This window comes from Puntigrus tetrazona, chromosome 18 (assembly GCF_018831695.1).
Source record: "Puntigrus tetrazona isolate hp1 chromosome 18, ASM1883169v1, whole genome shotgun sequence".
Lineage (NCBI taxonomy): Eukaryota > Metazoa > Chordata > Actinopteri > Cypriniformes > Cyprinidae > Puntigrus > Puntigrus tetrazona.
In genome coordinates this window covers 5,618,978-5,640,891 of record NC_056716.1, presented here as the reverse complement: position 1 = coordinate 5,640,891, position 21,914 = coordinate 5,618,978, and the positions used below count along the sequence as shown (strand labels likewise).

The 21,914-nt window shown below is 40.0% G+C and overlaps 3 protein-coding genes across 3 annotated transcripts; all 3 read right to left on the bottom strand.

Moving 5' to 3' along the window:
• Window positions 1-2,618: 2,618 nt before the first annotated feature.
• On the bottom strand, window positions 2,619-6,098 carry LOC122363134 (extracellular calcium-sensing receptor-like). The gene is made up of 6 exons (XM_043265088.1): window positions 5,851-6,098; window positions 5,387-5,681; window positions 4,516-5,301; window positions 4,073-4,294; window positions 3,683-3,806; window positions 2,619-3,532 (listed from the first exon to the last, which is right to left on the bottom strand). Exons 1-6 carry the CDS (start codon window positions 6,078-6,080, stop codon window positions 2,619-2,621), a joined length of 2,571 nt encoding a protein of 856 aa, XP_043121023.1. The 5' UTR covers window positions 6,081-6,098.
• A 4,992-nt stretch (window positions 6,099-11,090) lies between these two features.
• LOC122323190 (extracellular calcium-sensing receptor-like) lies at window positions 11,091-14,954 on the bottom strand. The gene is made up of 6 exons (XM_043216882.1): window positions 14,728-14,954; window positions 14,272-14,566; window positions 13,340-14,125; window positions 12,912-13,136; window positions 12,544-12,667; window positions 11,091-12,004 (listed from the first exon to the last, which is right to left on the bottom strand). Exons 1-6 carry the CDS (start codon window positions 14,952-14,954, stop codon window positions 11,091-11,093), a joined length of 2,571 nt encoding a protein of 856 aa, XP_043072817.1.
• A 966-nt stretch (window positions 14,955-15,920) lies between these two features.
• Window positions 15,921-21,422, bottom strand: LOC122323196 (extracellular calcium-sensing receptor-like). The gene is made up of 6 exons (XM_043216887.1): window positions 21,083-21,422; window positions 20,617-20,911; window positions 19,687-20,457; window positions 19,318-19,539; window positions 18,899-19,022; window positions 15,921-17,688 (listed from the first exon to the last, which is right to left on the bottom strand). Exons 1-6 carry the CDS (start codon window positions 21,310-21,312, stop codon window positions 16,778-16,780), a joined length of 2,553 nt encoding a protein of 850 aa, XP_043072822.1. The 5' UTR covers window positions 21,313-21,422; the 3' UTR covers window positions 15,921-16,777.
• Window positions 21,423-21,914: the final 492 nt, after the last annotated feature.

The following is a 21,914-nucleotide window of genomic DNA, read 5'->3' as shown; positions in this document are numbered from 1 at the left end:
ATTGCTGTAGAGACAAACAAGACTTCGCAATGAGTGATGGTGGGGAAGTTCATTATAAAGGGTGATGGAAATGAGGAACACCTGGCGGCACTAATCAGCCCAAGGCACGGGGTTGTGGGAAACTGAGTCTTTGAGCGATCAGTACTCTGGTGAGGGCTCCCTCCGGTGGTGGTCGGAGAGAGCCACAGAGGTGCTGTTCGTAACAATATGCACTACTTGTTGTAAGTATTAATTTATTTAAAGAATACACTAAAATGCAAAAAATAATCACCTTACATATGTAGTGTGTCCCCTAGAGTGGATTAGCGTCGCCCTGGCAACCAAGCAGTAGACCTGGCTGCACTCATCACCAAAGATCGCACCTGAAGCTCATCAAGTTGGGGCTATTTAGTCCCCAGGCGAAGCGCTCTTCCCCTACGATGGAGGAGTTCGTACAGCAACTCACCGAGCTCAGCATCCACCAGCAGCAAATGCTGGAACACCTCGTCAGCCACCAGTGCGAAGCTGAGATTGCTGCCCTCAGGACTGCAGCTACCCAATGCGTTCCGCTGCCAGATCCGCGCGCCAAGGCCAGAAAGCTATTGCCCAAAATGACCGTGCACGATGATGTTGAGTCCTACCTCACCATGTTTGAGAACACTGCGACTGCCGAGGGCTGATGAATGGGCACGGATCCTGGCTCCCCTCCTTACTTGTGAAGCTCAGCACGCCTATTTCTACTGTCCTGTTTAGGTCTGTCTCCTGTCTGTGCAGCACGGCATTTTCACAAATTGGACTCAAACGGCTGGCCCAACACTGGCTCCTGGAGGGGTCGCCATCAGCAAGCCAGGTAGTGGAGCACGTTGTTGTTGATCGTTTCCTATGAGCCCTTACCCGAAAGCATTGACAGGCTGTAAGGATATGGAATCCTACCAGCACCCTACCAGCTGGTCGAGTCGATCAAACTAGCGGATGTGGCTCAACACCGGGAGCCGGGAAGGTGGTCCAGGAGCCAGTAAGGAGAAAGCGTTGAAGGCAGAGACCGACACGAGGACCACGCTGTCAACCAGCCCTTCTAGCCTCAGACAGCGGGAGAAAATCCCCTTCCCAAAATCCTAACCTTTTTCTGAATGTTTTTCAACAGGTGAGAGAAGAGGGCTCCTTTGCCCAGGCCCAAAAGGAAGATGACCGCTTGAAACACTGCTGGCCTCAAGTGAGGATTTTAGAAGGACAGGCAAATGGCTGACCTCTGCTGGCTGCTGGGGGTGAAGCAGCTCCGGACCACAGTATACCACCCGCACACTGATGGGCTCGTCAAACGTTTCAACAAAACACTAAATCAGATGTTATGGCGTGTAGCGGCTAAAGACAGGAGAGATTGGGACCTCATGCTCCCCTATGTGTTCAGCATCTGGGAGGTGCGTCAACGGGCTTCACCTCCTTCGAGCTCCTCTTTGGCCACCAACCTCATGGGCTCCTAGACATCGGCAAAGAGACCTGAGAGGCAACCAGGGCGCCGAAGGAACGAACAGATCTAACACATAAATCTGCTCAAGAAGTGATACGGGACTGTTCCTAGAGACTGTTACCCAAGGGCGCCCCCCTTTTTGTTTCCCAAAAACTCTGTTTGCCGACCCCCTCCTGGGGTCCCATCCTCCACCGGAACCTCCTCCCAAGTTCCCATTTTTGTACCTTCCGGAGGGGGGAGTAATGTCACACGTAGACTCCTTTTTGTTGTTGTTTTTGTCATGTGCCATGTGTTCTGTATGACCTACTTTAGTTAATTGTCTTAGCATCTTCACCTGTGTCTCATTTATTAAGTATTTACATTGTATATTTAAGTCCTGTGTGTTTGAGTTCACATTTGTCCAATCGTAAAGGTTTATACATGTGGTTTATGGTCTGCCTGCCTACCTGTATATTATTATTTTGTCCGTTTGAAGTTTAAGTTTACTGTTTAAGTTTATTTATTCTCGTCGAGTGCTCCTTCACACTAAACCACACTGTGACAATATGTCTGTGCAGGAAATTATTAACAACTCTAAGAAATGTTTTTACTGCCAAAGAAAATATCTTTCTTAAAATACCAATGTATTACAGTTAGCATAAAATCTACTTTGAAACCAAGCAGAGATAGAATTAAATACTCATGTAATTAGGTTTTAAAATGTATATACATATATGTGTCAAGATTATCATGATGGACAAACTGTGTAAGAAGTTTTAGTTTTATTCATCATAGAGATTTTTGCAATAATAATACATATAATAATATCAAAACCAATGTAAAAAGCCTGGTTTACAAAAATACACTGTCATTACAGAACTCTTGTTATCAAGTGTCTAGGATCATAATAAAATTTGATTATTTTAATTATTTTTATTACTTTAGCTACAAAGTCAGCTGTTTGCCCTGGACAACTTAGAATTTAAACTTCACTTTATAACGATGCTGTGTGACTGTGAAGAATAATTGAAACGGGCAACCCCAGAGATCTTGATCAAATGTATTGTGAGTATGATACTTGCACATATAGCACAAACATATGAAATAGTTTAATCTGTGGATTAATAACTGGTACATTAACATTACAGAATGTCTGACATTTATTATTAAGCAATTGATAAATGGATCCATATCAGAGAGCTTTTGATGGTACTTTGCCCATTAAATGTTTTTTAGTATTCTGCTCTGGTCTAAAAACAATAATGAAACACTTAGGAACAAAAATGCAGAGAATCAGACCAAAGCTTGAAGCTAAAATAGCAAATATCTCCACAGCTACAGTAAATTTCCCTGGAGAGCTGACATAAGCTGGAATAAATGCGATCCATACAGCACAGAATATGAGCATACTGAATGTGATGAACTTAGCTTCATTGAAGTTATCAGGCAGCTTTCGGGCAAGAAAAGCTAAAACAAAGCAAAGGAAAGCCAGGAGGCCAATATAACCCAGAACAGCCCAGAAACCTACAGCTGATCCTAAACTGCATTCTAGAATGATCTTTTCTTTGTAATGTTGCATATTGTTATAAGGAAAAGGTGGAGATATTGTTAACCAAAGAACACATATAAGTACCTGTACAAGAGTGAAGCCCAAAACACTGAGTCTCTGTTGAGGAGGCCCAAACCATTTCATGACATCACTTCCTGGAAGTGTAGCCCTAAAGGCCATTAACACTACAATAGTTTTCCCGAGAACACAGGAGATACAGAGAACAAAAGTGATCCCAAATGCTGTGTGGCGCAACATACAGGACCACTCAGTGGGTCGACCAATGAAAGTAAGAGAACAGAGAAAACACAGAGACAATGAGAAGAGAAGCAGGAAGCTCAGCTCTGAGTTGTTGGCTTTTACTATCGGAGAGGCCCTGTTTTTGTAGAACACTAAAGTTATGCTCAAAGCCACTAAAGAGCCAGCAACAGAGAAAGCAGCCAGTATAATCCCAAGGATCTCATCCCAGGAGAGAAACTCCACTGGTTTAGGAAGACACTTGTCCTTCTCACCATTGGGCCAATACTCAGACAGGCATCTGTAACAATCTATGGAATCTTTAGAAGATCAAGAGATCAGTACATATATATTGTATAACATTATTATTATTATTATTGTTTATTTATTTATTAATTAATTTCATATTCATATATTAATTGATGAAGAAACTTTTATGAATTATTTACAAGACTATTCCAAAAAAATACCTGTCTCATTGCTGATCTCTCCTTCTGCACAGTTAATACAGTCATAACAACAGACAGGTCTTCCTTTTTTCACAGCCTTCCTTGTACCTGGAGGACAGCTCTCACTGCACACAGACACAGGCACCTGCAGATAACAGATACACACAACAGAGTCAAATTAACCAAAAACGCTCTGAAAATGACAGAATGACATATATAGACAAAATGTGCCTCTTTAGTGTGTGTGTGTGTGTGTGTTTGTGTTTTCTTTTTTTCAAGTTTAGCTAGCACAAGGCTTCTTTTTATTGCAATCAGTAAATTTCATTTGAAGCACATGGCAACAGTATTTGTGTGTTTATATAAAATACCTCTCTCCTCAAATCATGCCACAAAGAAAATAAATAAATGTACCTTTTCACTACCGTCATACCAAATGATAGCTCTGCTCAGACTGAATTCTTGACCTTTAGGCTGGGAATCATCATATTGACCCACTGTCACAAAATCAACTGAACCTTCTCCATGAAGCTGCCAGTTCACAAGTTCATATTTGGCAACAGGGTCTCCATTGGTGTCAAATGAAACAGGATAATTATTTTTGGTAAAATTCACTTTTTTGAGTTGATCAAAAACCTGTGTGATGGAAATAAAAATGGTTAAATTAGATTTGAATAGAATATCATTGAATAGGTATTTCATAGTAGGCCTATAAAGAAAGTAACATGCTGTGAAACTGATGTAGTAGCTTAGGATTTTTAGTGGTATATTTTTGTTAAGGTTTACAAAGAAACAAGTAAGTAAGTGATTAAGTAAAGAAATAAATGCATAATACATAATACATAATAAACAAATACCTGTTTGTGATTAACTTTGATTTTTTTATCGCAATGGTTTTCCTTACAGACAATGGCATGGAGGGCATGAGCTATAGCATATGTCGCTTTGTAAACCATGTTAGTGATCCTCAGCTGGGACGTGTCTGTATACGGGTTCTGTAAAGCGCGCAGGTTTTCTGTGCCATCACATGCCGGCATATCAGTAGAAGAACCTGTGTGCTGTTTTAGACTACAGCTGAATGAGCTTTCCCAGAATTCTGTCAGCAGGGGGAATTTTAGCGCTTGTTCTGGAGACAGGTCGAGTAGAAAATTCCGAAAGCCCGGGATAACAGACCGCGGAATCGCAACCCCCACAGCACCGATACACAAATTAAAACGCAGCATTTGTGGGTCTGTAACCCACGCTTCGCTGCCAATCCACTGCATCGGAGGAGGAGGCTGCTGGCTCAACTCTTCTAACAGAAATCTCATATCACCTGCTGCCACGAAGGCAACAATCACACGAGCCGTTGATCTGCGAATGACATCCGCCACTCTTTTCAGTTTGCTGCGCGGCTGGGTCCTGTAGTAGGCCTCAGAATACTCCACACAGATCCCTTCCTCCTCAGCAGCTTTCAGAAATGATGCCATGCCATTGTTCCCATAGTCTGAATCACTGCGCACAGCCCCGATCCACGTCCATCCGAAGTGCTTGACCATCCGTGCCAGTGCTGCCGCTTGATGGTGGTCGCTGGGGATGGTCCTGAAGAAAGTAGGATGCTGCCGCTTGTCACTGAGACACGCGCACGTCGCGTAATGACTCACCTATAAAGTACAGTGAAGAAAAACACGTTTTTATTTGTATGAATGCGTTTTTCCTTGACATGAATTTGTCGTTCTGCGCAAGCACCTGAGGAATTCCAAGAGGACCCAAAAGTCTTGAAATGCTTACAGCCGGAGTGGAAGCGGAATCCCCGACTATCGCGGGAGCTGCAGCAGATTTTGCACAGGAATCAGTGTCGTTAAATACGAGATCTAGTCCGTTGGCAAGCTGTAATGCTACTTTAATCGCCATTGGCACAGAGGCACACGAGTCATATATGTGGTACCCTAAAGTGATTCCTGGTAAAAGATCGGAGCTGTTGTTGATCTCTTGGACAGTGAATTGCAAGGCGCGAGCAAAGTGCAGCTCTTGGAAGTCCATGCTGTTGAAGCACACACATAATAAAGCTTCCTATGAAAAAAATAATGTTTTTCTTGTTGGCTTCCAATTAAGACATTTTTTTTTATATAAAAATGAAAATTATGAACACATTTTAAGCACATTAAGTTTAACCCATCCAACTAAGCGTTGCTTTTAAATCAAACGCTGACCTGCCACTGCACTCTAGTGGTTGTGGCCGTCTAGTATAGGTGTGCTTCTCTGTCTTTACATAGTAATGAATGGTAAAAGCCCCTCCAACAATGAAGTCTCCATCCTCGAAGAGATCAGGTAGATGAGGGTCACCTTGGAGGATGCAGGTGCCCAAATTCACCCCCCACACAGCAGGACAAAACCTGGACATACACAGCAGTGTCAATGTTAATAAAAGATGAGCGTTCATTTCTCCTGCGATGCAAGCAATGAATCAAAATGTGAACTCAGTATTGCACCTTGTTTTTATATATCCACCGACCACTACTATTATGTTCTTAATCTTACTAGGCAACATAAGAGGGTGTGGTTATTATTTCACATCAGTCAATGAAAAAGGATGTGTCTCAGGTGCATCAAAGTTTCAAAACAGCAAAATCACACCTTGCCTTTGACTCTTGTTTTAAATTAACCTCCAACCCCAGAAGAAGCAAGTCAACATTAATGCATATTCATTTTTACAGGCTATTTGCTTTTACTTGCCCTTTCTTCTTTTGTCTTGTCCCAATCCGTACCTGTGATGTTTTATTGACCAATGATGCGATTGAAAAGCAATCTATAAATTCAGCTATAAATTAAAATAAAAAATAAAACCATTGTACTTGTTTAACAGTCCAAGTTTTATTTTATAAAGATGTCAATATGTAATGATGCTTTTGTCTGATGACATAAGTTTATATAAAACACAATAAAAAACTATAAGCAGTTTATTCAAATAGGGTTATTAAATCATTTATATATTTACATTTTATATGATTATTAAAACTCAAAGCTCAAAAAGATGGTTTGGTTTTTATTGGGTTTTGTTGCTATGGCAACTTGCACTACCCTTTTCTTGAGCATTATTTTTTCTAGGTTAGAGATCGCAAACACAACCTAACCAATCATATCTCACTCCAAATTAAAGCAGTTTACAGTCAAGATTTTTGAGACAAAATTGCCCAACTTATTCACTTATTTTCACATAATCATACGATTATTATATGTGTAATGGATGAGTCAGAGATGAGCGGATCCATGTTTAAAGCTTTTTACTTCAATCAGGGCCAAAAGAGAATCCTCTTCACCAGTGAATGCAGTGAATGTTTTAAGTCTACAAGCTACACCTGCTTATAAAAGCAAGGTACCAAGAGCAGCAACTCTGTCAATGAACATCAAATCATCAAAATCATCAAAAGGATAAGTTTGAATCTAAGGATAAGATGTGTACATTCATTATGACACTGTTGACTGCTAGAGCGTCTGCCCAGGCTACATCAGTATGGGACAAATAAACTGGTCAAACAAACCTCAATTAACTATTTAATTCAACAACTGATAAAAGTGTTTAATTATCTCAGATATATGGACACGGATTCTTAAAAATTCACAAGGTAATCAACACCCCTGCTGAGTATGTGGTTGGTGGGATGGAATGATGTCTTTCTAAAACCTATATTTCAACAATGTCTCAATACTGAGTCGCAAACTGAGTTGGATTTTAAAGGGGAGGATTTGTTTTTTACTGAATTTATGACCTCAAGCAATCAAGATTGATAACCTTATGAGACGAGACCCAAGACAAAATATCATGAAAGAAATTCAATGCAACCCATCAATTCCATCACTGCCCATAATCAAAGTAAAACTTAGTGATGAACTCATGCATCTAAGGATCTGCAGGATTATAGAGAACTGGAATGTGGGTTTGGAGATTGACTTGATCCCTTCCCTGTGTCCTCACTCCTCTGGAGTGCCCTACAGAGACTACACCTCAAAACTGCAGCTCTGCCAGACTCGTCCTTCCCTCTGGCTCCAGCCTTCCGGATCCTTGTCTTTGCATTGGTATATTTATTTATTTAAAAAAAAATAAATAAATAAAGCTCTTTCATTAATAATCAGTACTTTCTCTCTAAAGGTCTATCTATGAGGAGTGTGATGGGGTGAAGAATCACAAGACAAGGAGAGCTCAAACAAAATACCCTGGAGGGTGGTTTTATTACAAATAAATGGTGTGGTGAAAAGTAAAAGTAAAGGTGCTTTGTGGTGCTCTGGTGCCTTCTTTCTTTCTCTTTCTGTGGTGCAGTGGGTCTGTGCCATGTACAGTGCTGGCTGATCAGTTACATGCTGCTATCTGGGTGAAAGAAGAGACAGACATTAAACCCAGCTCTTCTGAATGCTATGCTTGTCTACTGGCGTGCCTCGCATGGTTTATGTAAAAAAAAATGGGGGTGGCAGACCTGAGAAAGCTGCCCAGATCCGAGAGAGGCTGTCGGTGTTGGCGTTGTCCGTGATACACAACAAACTGGAAGTCCTGGAGCGCAAGGACTGCTTCATCCTCAGCAGCCGTCAGTGGTCAGCCATTTGCCGGGACATGAAGGGGGTACCCTGATCTGTCAGAATCTCGACTGGGATGCTGACTTGGCTAAACAGAAGGAACGTTCCCTTGTGATTGACCAGCGATCACCAGCACTTGTTAATGTGCCTGGGCAGACTTTGGCAGTGCCCCTAAAAGGTCCACCTAGATGATGGGTCGTGGAATGAGCGGACTAGGAGGAGGAGTCCAGGGTGACGTCCTCTGGCATGTTGGGCAGACCTGACAGAAGCTCTTCACCTCAGTCTCCAGGCCGGGCCAGTGGAAATGATCACAGATCTGCTGGCAGATATTGGCCACTCCCAGGTGTCCTGCCATGGGGTGGGTATGTGCCAGCTCCAAGATGTCCTCCGTCTTTGTCTGTGGCACTACCAGTAGGAATTTTTTTCTACCCCCTCTGCTGAGTGACACAGAAGAGCAGACCATTTTTGACAACAAAGTGCAGGAGAGGATGGGGTCCAGGCTGCACATCTTGGCCCTCGACAGTGCGAACCTGGGGGCCAGCAGTGCTTGAAACGGTCATCCTCCTTCTGCTCTTTGGCAAACGAGCCCCCTCCTGTGACCTGCTGGAACACATCATAGAACAGATTAGGATTTTGGGAGGGGGACTTACCATATCTCCCACTGTCGGAGGCCAGCAAGGGCGTTGTTGGGGTTCTCGGGCTGGCCTTCATCATCGACAGCTGCCTGTAGGGCTAAGAGGCTGTGTGGCAGTGGCTAGAAAGCGGTCAAACCCCAGCCAATTCCTTCCAGGCATCCCAGGAACGGGAGATCATTCAATATCCCCACCTCCATGGGGCAGGTGCCAGAAACTTCGAGTGGGTTCTTGTTGAGTGTCCCTTGCTTTCTTCACATGGGGTGAGGACATTTGTCCTGACCAGTCTTACGGCACTGCTGGAATAAAGGAGAGTGCAGAAAGGTTTCCTATTGATCTTTACATCAACCTCTGGGGCTCTGAGCGGTGGGTCGCAGTGCATACTGGAGCCTGCCAGCCATGTCCTGGCTGGAAGTCCAGTAACCTCAATAGGCATAGGTTCGTCGCGTGCAGACGACAATAAGTGAGTTTTTCCAATTGAAGGCAATAAAAAATGCTCATTGAGAAGGTGGCAACAATAAAAAAAATATACTTTATTAAAACATCAATAAAATTCTTAGTCATAAAAATCTATTCTCCAGGGCCAGGCTTGAACAGGGCAGGCTGGCCGCAACTCGAAAGGTCATCTAGACCTGAATTTCACCCCACAGCAACTTTCAAATAGTCTGTATTCTTCCAACAGTGGCAATTTCCTATTGTTGGTGTGAGTGTAGCTATGACAAGTATGGAGGATGAAATGCGGAAGGCTGCGAGAGTTAGTAGCACAGTTGAAAACCGATAATGACCGGTTGCAGCGTGAGCAGGAGTTACCTGGCCCTAGTTTTGTTCCTTTGGCCCCTGCAGGCATGCCTTGTCCACTCTAGCCAGTCAAGGTTTCTCTAGCCAATTTCCTGAAAGGTTTGTCTTTGTGCCTTGGGACAGACATTGTCCAAAATTTAGTGGCAAATCTGGCACTGGTATTGATGAGTGGGTAGAGGCTAAGGCTTGCATGCAGATTTGTTATATTTCCTTATCTGATGAAGCATTTTTTCTTTTTTATTATTTTGAAGGAATCGCTGGAGGAGATAGACAGGGAGATGAAGGTATAAGATTAGTGCAATTTTACGGGGGTTGTATGTTTGCTCTTACTCGTATGTGACACTTCAAGAAGCATTTTTCTCCAGGAGGCAGCAAGACGGGAAATTACTTTATTCAATAATTTGTCTTCTCTGTGTCTCACTGTGTCACCAATGCTGCATTTTTCTGAAATGTTACTGCATGATCAGTTTGTCAAGTATGTTGCCAGTAGCATTGTTTATCTTTAGAATGTAATTTAAGAGATTTTAGATGAAAACTGTGAGGCAAATGCGACTGTCCCATCCAAGTAAATTACACTGTCAAGGATCTAGTAAAACATAATCAATATACTCCACTTAACATCAGTGGTTCAATCTGAATGTTATGAAGTGACAAAAATACTTTTTATACACAAAGAAAATAAATGCAATGATTTATTCAATAATTTGTCTTCTCTGTGTCTCACTGTGTCACCATTACTGCATTTTGTAAAATAGGGACTTCCATATTTTTAACTGCAACTGCATTCTGACGTCATATTGCAAGTTCAACTTGCAACTTCTGCAACTTCAGCTGCTTCTTCGTGGCATTCTACTGTAACCGTCTCCTACAGGAGAACAATAGTCATTAAAATGTGACAGATTAGGTAGTTAAATGTTACATTTTATGGTATTGTGACGAGCGTCCCAAAGGGTAATCAGCGTCACCCTGGTATCCAGCGTTTTTCCCTAGTGTTTTTTTTCTCCATCCTATCACGGATGGGGTTTTTATTCGATATGATTATTTGATTACACATTATACATTATCATCACTCTGATCTCTTATTTAATACTCTTCAGTGCTTTGACACAATACAAATGTACTGTATCTATATAAATAAAGATAATTCACACACACACACACATATATATATATATATATATATATATATATATATATATATATATATTACAGCTGAATGTTAAATAAAACTTTTGCTATTTTTATAATCTTGAACTCAGAAATACGCTGAATGAACATTTACTGAACAATTATGTATCTTCTGTTGGGCAAATAGGTGTAACTGTAAATAAATATCTATGCATACATATTTTTAAATAGTAAACATATTTATTTATGCAGATAGCAGAGACGGGTAATATCAGGGGTATGAGACTTGACAACAGTAACATTGTGTGTTAACAGTCGTGTGTGTTTTAGAGGGATTTTGATGGTACTTTACCCATTAAGTGTTTTTTCGTATTCTGCTCTGGCCTAAATACAATAATGAAACACTTAGGAGCAAAAATACAGAGAATAAGGCCAAAGCTTGAAGCTAAAATAGCAAAAATCTCCACAGCTACAGTAAATTTCCCTGGAGAGCTGACATAAGCTGGAACAAATGTGATCCATACAGCACAGAATATGAGCATACTGAATGTGATGAACTTAGCTTCATTGAAGTTATCAGGAAGCTTTCGGGCAAGAAAAGCTAAAACAAAGCAAAGGAATGCCAGGAGACCAATATAACCCAGAACAGCCCAGAAACCTACAGCTGATCCTAAACTGCATTCTAGAATGATCTTTTCTTTGTAATGTTGCATATTGTTATAAGGAAAAGGTGGAGATATTGTTAACCAAAGCACACATATAAGTACCTGTACAAGAGTGAAGCCCAAAACACTGAGTCTCTGTTGAGGAGGCCCAAACCATTTCATGACATCACTTCCTGGAAGTGTAGCTTTAAAGGCCATTAAAACTACTAATGTTTTTCCGAGAACACAGGAGATACAGAGAACAAAAGTGATCCCAAATGCTGTGTGACGCAACATACAGGACCACTCAGTGGGTCGACCAATGAAAGTAAGAGAACAGAGAAAACACAGAGACAATGAGAAGAGAAGCAGGAAGCTCAGCTCTGAATTGTTGGCTTTTACTATCGGAGAGGCCCTGTTTTTGTAGAACACTAAAGTTATGCTCAAAGCCACTAAAGAGCCAGCAACAGAGAAAGCAGCCAGTATAATCCCAAGGATCTCATCCCAGGAGAGAAACTCCACTGGTTTAGGAAGACACTTGTCCTTCTTACCATTGGGCCAATACGCAGACAGGCATTTGTGACAATCTAGAGAATCTGAAAAATAAGAAAGTACCAACATGAATAAAAAAGGTTAGCATACAGGTTATCAGGCTACTTTGTGTAGTAAAAGACTCAGATACATGATCAATGCCATTGTGCTAGTTTTCATTTCAAATAACATTCATTCAGAGGGCTTAAATCAGTGGACACAATTTTACATGAATTATTCAACAAACTGAAATAAAATAAATAAAAATATATAATAAATTAATTAAAAATACAAAAACTAATTATCTTGAAAACTAATTAAGTAATATTTTGTATTTTTGAAAATATTGATTAATGTGTGTACAAGGGTAGGGGGGATACGTAATTACTTTTAACTTGATTTTTGTGTTATTAATTATTTTCTAAAAACTAGAAAACTGTTAAAAAAATATTTGGTAATACATGTTATATATGCTGAACTCTTTATTAAATGATGTTGTTAAATAAAATTTTATTAATCTGAATTGCAATTAATTGCAAAAACACTGCAATAAAGATTTTAGAATTAGATTTTTCTTATTCACAAGGATGTTCAGACAAAATACCTGTCTTATTGCTGATCTCTCCTTCTGCACAGTTAATACAGTCATAACAACAGACAGGTCTTCCTTTTTTCACAGCCTTCCTTGTACCTGGAGGACAGCTCTCACTGCACACAGACACAGGCACCTGCAGACACAGGCAGAGCCTGATTTTGCCAAGTTTAACATGCTCCTAGGTCAACATCTTTGTTACATCAGTATCATTTATCTATCATTAAGGTTATGTTTAGGTGTAGAGATATGGTCAAGACTACATTTTTGGATTAAAATTAACTAAGAACACATCAAACTCAGCAAAATCAGTACGTGAGCAGCATCAGTTTCAGAAATACCTAGATCAATCACAAAGAATAAAACAAAAGCTTTTATACCTTTTCACTGGTACCATCATACCAAATGATAGCTCTGCTCAGACTGAATTCTTGACCTTTAAGCTTGGATGCATCATATTGACCCACTGTCACAAAATCAACTGAACCATCTCCCTTAAGCTGCCAGTTCACAAGTTCATATTTGGCAACAGGGTCTCCATTGGAGTCAAAAGAAACAGAATAATTATTTCTGGTAAAGTTCACTCGCTTCAGCTGTTCAAAAACCTGCATGACAGGTGTGAAAAATACAGACTGGTGTAATTTGCTGAATACTTAGCACTGAAATACTGTCTGTGGTTGTATATTTTATAGTAGACCTACAAGAAGTAGCTACTATAGTTATATTTCCATATCTCTTTTGTAAATGCATTAGCGGAAAAATCTAAATAAAACAATTAGTTCAGCTGTTCCACAATGAGAAAGTATACCTGCCAGGGTTCAACTTTGATGTTTTTATCGCATTGCTTTTTGTTACAGACAATGGCATGGAGGGCATGAGCTATAGCATATGTCGCTTTGTAAACCATGTTAGTGATCCTCAGCTGGGACGTGTCTGTATACGGGTTCTGTAAAGCGCGCAGGTTTTCTGTGCCATCACATGCTGGCATATCAGTAGAAGAACCTGTGTGCTGTTTTAGACTACAGCTGAATGAGCTTTCCCAGAATTCTGTCAGCAGGGGGAATTTTAGCGCTTGTTCTGGAGACAGGTCGAGTAGAAAATTCCGAAAGCCCGGGATAACAGACCGTGGGATTGCAAAACCGACAGCACCAGAGCAAAAATTAAACCGCATCATTTGTGGGTCTGTAACCCACGCTTCGCTGCCAATCCACTGCATCGGAGGAGGAGGCTGCTGGCTCAACTCTTCTAACAGAAATCTCATATCACCTGCTGCCATGAAGGCAACAATCACACGAGCCGATGACTTGCGAATGACATCCGCCACTCTTTTCAGTTTGCTGCGCGGCTGGGTCCTGTAGTAGGCCTCAGAATACTCCACACAGATCCCTTCCTCCTCAGCAGCTTTCAGAAATGATGCCATGCCATTGTTCCCATAGTCTGAATCACTGCGCACAGCCCCGATCCACGTCCATCCGAAGTGCTTGACCATCCGTGCCAGTGCTGCCGCTTGATGGTGGTCGCTGGGGATGGTCCTGAAGAAAGTAGGATGCTGCCGCTTGTCACTGAGACACGCACACGTCGCGTAATGACTCACCTATAGATCACAAAACAAAGTATGAATATATATATATATATATATATATATATATATATATTCATACTTTACATTTACATGCATGATATCAGCTGCAAAATTGCATTACAATTTAAAAAAGACAAAGAAATAATTAGAGTAAGCACCTGTGGAATCCCGAAACGACCAAAAAGTCTTGAAGTGCATATAGCCGCAGTGGAACCAGATTCTCCAACAAGTGCGAGAACTGCAGCTGATTTTACACAGGAATCAGTGTCATTAAATACAGGATCTACTCCGTTGGTAAGTTGAACCGCTACTTTTATTACCATTGGCACAGAGGCACACGAGTCATATATATGGTACCCTAAAGTGATGCCTGGTAAAAGATCGGAGCTGTTGTTGATCTCTTGGATGGCGAATTGCAAGGCGCGAGCAAAGCGCAACTCTCTGAAGTCCATGCTGTTGAAGCACACAGATGAAAAACTTTATTATAAGCTAAATGCAAGCACCTAAACGTTTTGTCTTATTCTCATTAGCTCATTTTGCACACACAAAAGACAACTGTGAACATAAGCACAATGAATATAGCGTGTAAATAATCTATTTTGCCATACTCTAACCTGCCAATGCACACAAGTGGTTGCGGCCGTTTAGTATAGGTCTGCTTCTCTGTCCTCAGATAATAATGAATGGTGAAAGCCCCTCCAACTACAAAGTCTCCATTCTTGAAGATAGCAGGGAGCTGTGGATCACCTTGGAGAATGCAGGTGCCTAAATTAACCCCGCATACAGGGGAAAGCCTCGTAATACACAGTACTATTACTGTCAATAAAAGACTAACGTGCATTTCTCCTGCTAGGCAAGCAACCTCTCCAAATGTAAAATGAGAATTATGCCTTGTTTTATATATCCACCTGCTGTTGCTGTTTATGTTGTAATTCTGCTGTTGTAAATCTAAGAAGGTGTGGTTAATTGATTAATATTTTACATATTTATCACCTGTCACCTAGTCACATGTCAACCCAAAAGAAAATGTCACGAAAGAAAAAAAAAAAATCATAAAAATCGATACTTCATTGGAATGGTACAAAACTTGGTGACTTTTATGGCACTTGACATTGGACTTGATTGGACTTGACTAGTAAAATATAAAATTGAAAATTCTGCAGTCAAAAATAAGATACCAAGGAAGGGATCAGACACTAAAACATGTACAAAAAGAGATGTAGTTTCACTCACGCACACACACACATGTTGTGTTTCCATACTTTACGGGGACTCTCCATATATGTAACGGTTTTTATACTATACAGATACATTTCCCCTTATAGGAAACTACTGGCATTTTTAGATTGTCAAAAAATTAAATCCTGTATGTTTTATAAATTTGTTTCCACAAGGTCAAAATTAACTGGTATTCCTATCTTTGTGGGGACATTTGGTTCCCATAACATGATAAATACCAGGGTGAACACACACACACACACACACACACACACTGTTGAACTAAATTTCAACATTGAGCAAGAAGGTTCAACTAAGGGGTTGGAATCAGATGGATTAACCTCTGATAAAGCATTCCTGTTCCTTTTTTTGTCACATTTTTGTAGAATTTTGATGTTATACAAAAGGCTTTTCATGTGTTCAGGTTTGACATTAGTAAAAATAATGCACCTTTACAAAAATTTGGCTTCGAGAATGTATAAATATATATCTAAAACCACAACTTGATAAAATAAGTCTTTATGCCTAAAAACCACTAGAGGGGGGAAATTATCTGTAATGATGACAGCTGCGAATCCATGTGCGGAAGTTTATTGGGACAATCCAAAATAGAATAGTCAGATACAACAGGCAGAAGTTTGTTAACAGTAAGGCAGTCAGATCCGCAAACAAGTTCAAGGGATTTCCAGATAGAAAAGACGATAAAACAGGCAATGGGTCGTAACACAAACATCAATCCAATCAGGTTACCAGAACACAAGGGTGATCCGAAGAGACAATGGTCAAGATAAGCAGGCAAGCAGGCAAGGTCAGCACTCGGGCGAAAGCCCTAATTCAATAAATATGAATTAGTTTCATATGACATTCTCTCAAAATACAAAAGAAAACTTTATTAAAAAAAAAGGTAATTTTTGGATTTTCAGTAAGTTTTAACCACGAACAATACAAGTGTGACCCCCAAGTGAACAATACTAGAAGGTTAAACATCTATGTATAATTTACTTTATTTTATTTATTTATTTTTCTCAACAGCAAATCAGAACATTACTATGATTTCTGAAGGAAATAGTGACTGGAATGATGTTACAACAAATTGAGTGAAATCACAGGAATTAATTATATTTAAAAATATACTGTATTCTAATAGAAAACAGATTTTTAAAATAGTGAAATATTTCAACATTTGACTATTTTTGTTGTACTTTGGTTCAAAACGAATGTGGGCTTGGTGAGCAAATATTACTGTTATGTATATACATACACTACATTTCACTGGCAACCAATTTTGAGAATCTGAGATGTTTGCATATGGGCGATAGTGATATTTCTTTCTCTTATAAAATGGTTATATTTTAAAAAGTAGTCTTTGAACTCAGAAAGATGCTTCATACATCGCAATATTGTAACATTTCATGTGAATGAGAGCTGTCCTTGTCTTAGGTGGCTTTAGTTGGCTGATGGTACTTTACCCATTAAGTGTTTTTTAGTATTCTGCTCTGGCCTAAACACAATAATAAAACACTTAGGAGCAAAAATACAGAAACTTAAGCCAAAGCTTGAAGCTAAAATGGCAAAAATCTCCACAGCTACAGTAAATTTCCCTGGAGAGCTGACATAAGCTGGAATAAATGTGATCCATACAGCACAGAATATGAGCATACTGAATGTGATGAACTTAGCTTCATTGAAGTTATCAGGAAGCTTTCGGGCAAGAAAAGCTAAAACAAAGCAAAGGAATGCCAGGAGACCAATATAACCCAGAACAGCCCAGAAACCTACAGCTGATCCTAAACTGCATTCTAGAATGATCTTTTCTTTGTAGTGTTGCATATTGTTATAAGGAAAAGGTGGAGATATTGTTAACCAAAGAACACATATAAGTACCTGTACAAGAGTGAAGCCCAAAACACTGAGTCTCTGTTGAGGAGGCCCAAACCATTTCATGACATCACTTCCTGGAAGTGTAGCTTTAAAGGCCATTAACACCACTATAGTTTTCCCCAAAACACAAGAGATACAGAGGACAAAAGTGATCCCAAATGCTGTGTGACGCAACATACAGGACCACTCAGTGGGCCGACCAATGAAAGTAAGAGAACAGAGGAAACACAGAGAGAGTGAGAAGAGAAGCAGGAAGCTCAGCTCTGAGTTGTTGGCTTTTACTATCGGAGAGGCCCTGTTTTTGTAGAAGACTAAAGTTATGCTCAAAGCCACTAAAGAGCCAGCAACAGAGAAAGCAGCCAGTATAATCCCAAGGATCTCATCCCAGGAGAGAAACTCCACTGGTTTAGGAAGACACTTGTCCTTCTCACCATTGGGCCAATACTCAGGTAGACATTCGTGACAATCTAGAGAATCTGAAAGATGAAGAAATCAGTGTTTAACAGCCATTCATGGACCACAGGAACAAAATAAAAACATACACACGGTTAGACTATGCTGTTTCACTTTTGCAATGTTCTGACCCGATCACCCTGTCTGGTTTTATGCAGTGATAAGTACTGTCTAGGATTACATTATTCCTTACTTAAAATAGTGCTGTACTTTACAGCAGTCATCCTTCACTGAAAGGTTCTCTGGACAGAGCACAGATCCAATTAATCTTGATTTTGTCTTCATTATTGATTTTTAATTTATAATGACATTTAGATTGTTTTACTTTTTTTATTTTTATTGACAAACTGTCGTCACTCCGTGATTACAAATGTAACCTGAATAATGACGTTAATGATGTCATACACAAGTGGTCCTAGTGAACCTGCAAAATGGCAAATTTTTGATGTCTCCTTCATTAAAGTTGTCACCATCTATGTTTGAAAACTATTGCAGTTCCTTGCTTGGGTTGTGCTCTGGTGCATATGAATCTATTAATTTAATTTCATTTACATGTGTTTCATATAATCCTTTCTGGATTACAATCTGCCATCAAAATAATTTTTTTGACTTTTAATTATTCCAGCTGCTGTGAGAGTAGACTGTAATTAAATGAAGTGCTGCTGAATGAGGCAATAGCTCGAACTTGCCAGGACAGTTTATTTATGTTTACAGACATGACGTAATAATACAGTTCCAAACGCAAATTTACAATAAAAACCTATCCGTACCACTCAAATTAAAGAACATTATTACAAGCTAACCATTGTGAATCGGGCTAAAGTAAGGCAATAGTTCTGAACGCTGGCTGGTTATGTACTTGCTCAAATATTGATATTGTATAATTTTTAACCAAAAAAGCTTTGAGCACTCCTAATTGTTTGTTTAATTGTGAATTAGGTGTGTCTGAATGCACTATTATGCAAGTCTTAAATCATTTTTTTAATGTCTGAGAATGTGAACATATCACTATTATCATAGTACTTCTCACAAGGATTGAAGACATCTCCAGCACTCCTGAATCATTTAGAGCTAAGGACTTCTTAATTTCTCATTCATATTTTTTGTTTATCATTATATAAACAACAGGGTGAACAAATACTGACTGAATTAATTTTTTGTGTGAACAACAGTGTAGAAATAAGGGCAAACTTACATTATTGTCAGAATTTAGAAACAAACAAACAAAAGCACCTGTCTCGTTACTGATCTCTCCTTCTGCACAGTCAATGCAGTCGTAACAGCAGACCGGTCTTCCTTTCTGTGCAGCCTTCCTTGTACCTGGAGGACAGCTCTCACTGCACACAGACACAGGCACCTGCAGGTCACATATAGACACGGCTTTAGAGTCAGAAATCAAACAATGCTTGGAGCAAAATAGCTTCTGGTTTATTTTAATTTACTAACCATTAAGTGGAAAATGAAGAATTTATTGAGGGAAAAGTTGTAGTTAATAGTTAACCTACAAAGTGTTACCTATTCTAAAGTATTACCGCATTTATTTAACTAAAACTGTGTTATGTATTGTCAACATATGTCTACGGACACAATCATAAAATCAGGAGTGCAGTAATCTTAATCACAAACATCCAGAATAGAACTAAACTTTATACCTTTTCACTGCCGTCATACCAAATGATAGCTCTGCTCAGACTGAATTCTTGGCCTTTAGGCTTGGATGCATCATATTGACCCACTGTCACAAAATCAACTGAACCTTCTCCATGAAGCTGCCAGTTCACAAATTCATAGGTAGCCACAGGGTCTCCATTGGAGTCAAATGAAACAAAATAATTATTTTTAGTGAAGTTCAATCGCTTGAGTTGATCAAAAACCTGCATAATGGATTGTTGTTTCAATTATTTGTTGAATAATTACCACTTCTGGGCTTGTTACATATAGAAGATGATGGAATTTTGGGCCTATATTAAGATTTTTAAATATGTGTTATGAATGAATTATTTCACAATTAGAAAACGTACCTGCCGGGGCTCAACTTTGGTGTTTTTGTCACATAGCATTTCATTACAGATGATGCCATGGAGGGCATGAGCTATAGCGTAAGTGGCTTTGTACACCAAATAGGACGTGTCTGTATACGGGTTCTGTAAAGCGCGCAGGTTTTCTGTGCCATCACATGCTGGCATATCAGTAGAAGAACCTGTGTGCTGTTTTAGACTACAGCTGAATGAGCTTTCCCAGAATTCTGTCAGCAGGGGGAATTTTAGCACTTGTTCTGGAGACAGGTCGAGTAGAAAGTTGCGAAAACCCGGAATAACAGACCGTGGAACTGCAAAACCAACAGCACCGATACACAAATTAAACCGCATCATTTGTGGGTCTGTAACCCACGCTTCGCTGCCAATCCACTGCATCGGAGGAGGAGGCTGCTGGCTCAACTCTTCTAACAGAAGTCTCATGTCACCTTCGGCCATAAAGGCAACAATCACACGAGCTGATGACTTGCGAATGACATCCGCCACTCTTTTCAGTTTGCTGCGCGGCTGGGTCCTGTAGTAGGCCTCAGAATACTCCACACAGATCCCTTCCTCCTCAGCAGCTTTCAGGAATGATGCCATGCCATTGTTCCCATAGTCTGAATCACTGCGCACAGCCCCGATCCACGTCCATCCGAAGTGCTTGACCATCCGTGCCAGTGCTGCCGCCTGATGGTGGTCACTGGGGATGGTCCTGAAGAAAGTAGGATGCTGCCGCTTGTCACTGAGACACGCACACGTCGCGTAATGACTCACCTAGTGTACCATGAAGAAATCATTTTTGTTTTCTGAATATGTACTATATTACACAGATCGTAAACAATGCTGTTTAAACAATTGACATATATATAATATATATATATATATATATATATATATATATATATATATATATATATATTAGTTAGCACACACCTGTGTAATTCTAAGAGGACCAAAAAGTCTTGAAACACTTATAGCTGCAGTGGAAGCTGAATTTCCAATTAGTGTTGGAACAGCATTACTTTTTACACAGGAATCAGTGTCATTAAATACAGGCTCTTGTCCGTTGACAAGTTGCAGTGCTACTTTGATTGCCATTGCCAGAGAGGCACAAGTGTCATATATGTGGTACCCTAAAGTGATGCCTGGTAAGAGATCGGAGCTGTAGTTTATCTCTTGGATAGCAAACTGTAAGGCACGAGCAAAGTGCAGTTCTCTGAAGTTCATGCTGTTGAAGTTCACACATGCAAAAACAACATTATTAATATATAAAATATGAATTCAAATAATTAATTAGCTTATTTTACATAAACACTATTTCAAGCATAATTATAGCACAAAGCAGTTAAATGAAGTCAAGATTGGTCTATGGACTTTAATCAAATTCATAAGCTCTAACCTGCCACTGCACACAAGTGGTTGTGGCCGTTGAGTGTAGGTCTGCTTCTCTGTCCTCACATAATAATGAATGGTGAAAGCCCCTCCAATGACAAAGTCTCCGTCATCAAAGAGAGCAGGGGGCTGAGGGTCACCTTGGAGGATGCAGCTGTTTAAATGAATCCCACACACAGCAGGGCAGAGCCTGGTAATACAAAGTAGTGTCAGGGTCAATAAAAGATTAACATGCATTTCTCTTGCTAGACAAGAAAACACTCCAAATGTGAGTTTAAAATGATGCCTTGTGTTATATATATAACCATCACAGTCACTGCTGTTGTAGGTAACTGTATTACCAAAAAGGGTGTGGTTACGTCTGACATAATGTGTCTCAAATGTATTGCAAAGTTTCTAAACAACCACCATAGGTATAATAAAATAAATAAATAAAAGAAATAAAGTAACTTTAAATTTGCCACATTCTCCTTGCCAATTTGTCAAATGCTGGACAGCTGTTGTGGAACTAAAATAAGGCCTGTTTTGTACTGGATGTGTAAAAGTAAAACACTGTGCGGGTCGGTGGCACCCTGCTTTGCGGTCCAAATGACCCTTTTCTTTTTACCAGAGGTCAGTCTTGAGAGGTATAGTATATCATTTTGCAGTGTGGAAACTACTGCCAAATATATCTCATTGGGTCCTGCATACTGTGGAGAGAGGCTACCGAATTCAGTTCGGTCAGCCTCCCCCTGCATTTGCGTGGTGGGTGCAGGGCACCTAGTTATATCTTTGCAAATCAGGTATTTCAGAAACTGCTGGGTCTGATGGTAGCTACGTACCTCTTGGCCTGCTGTACA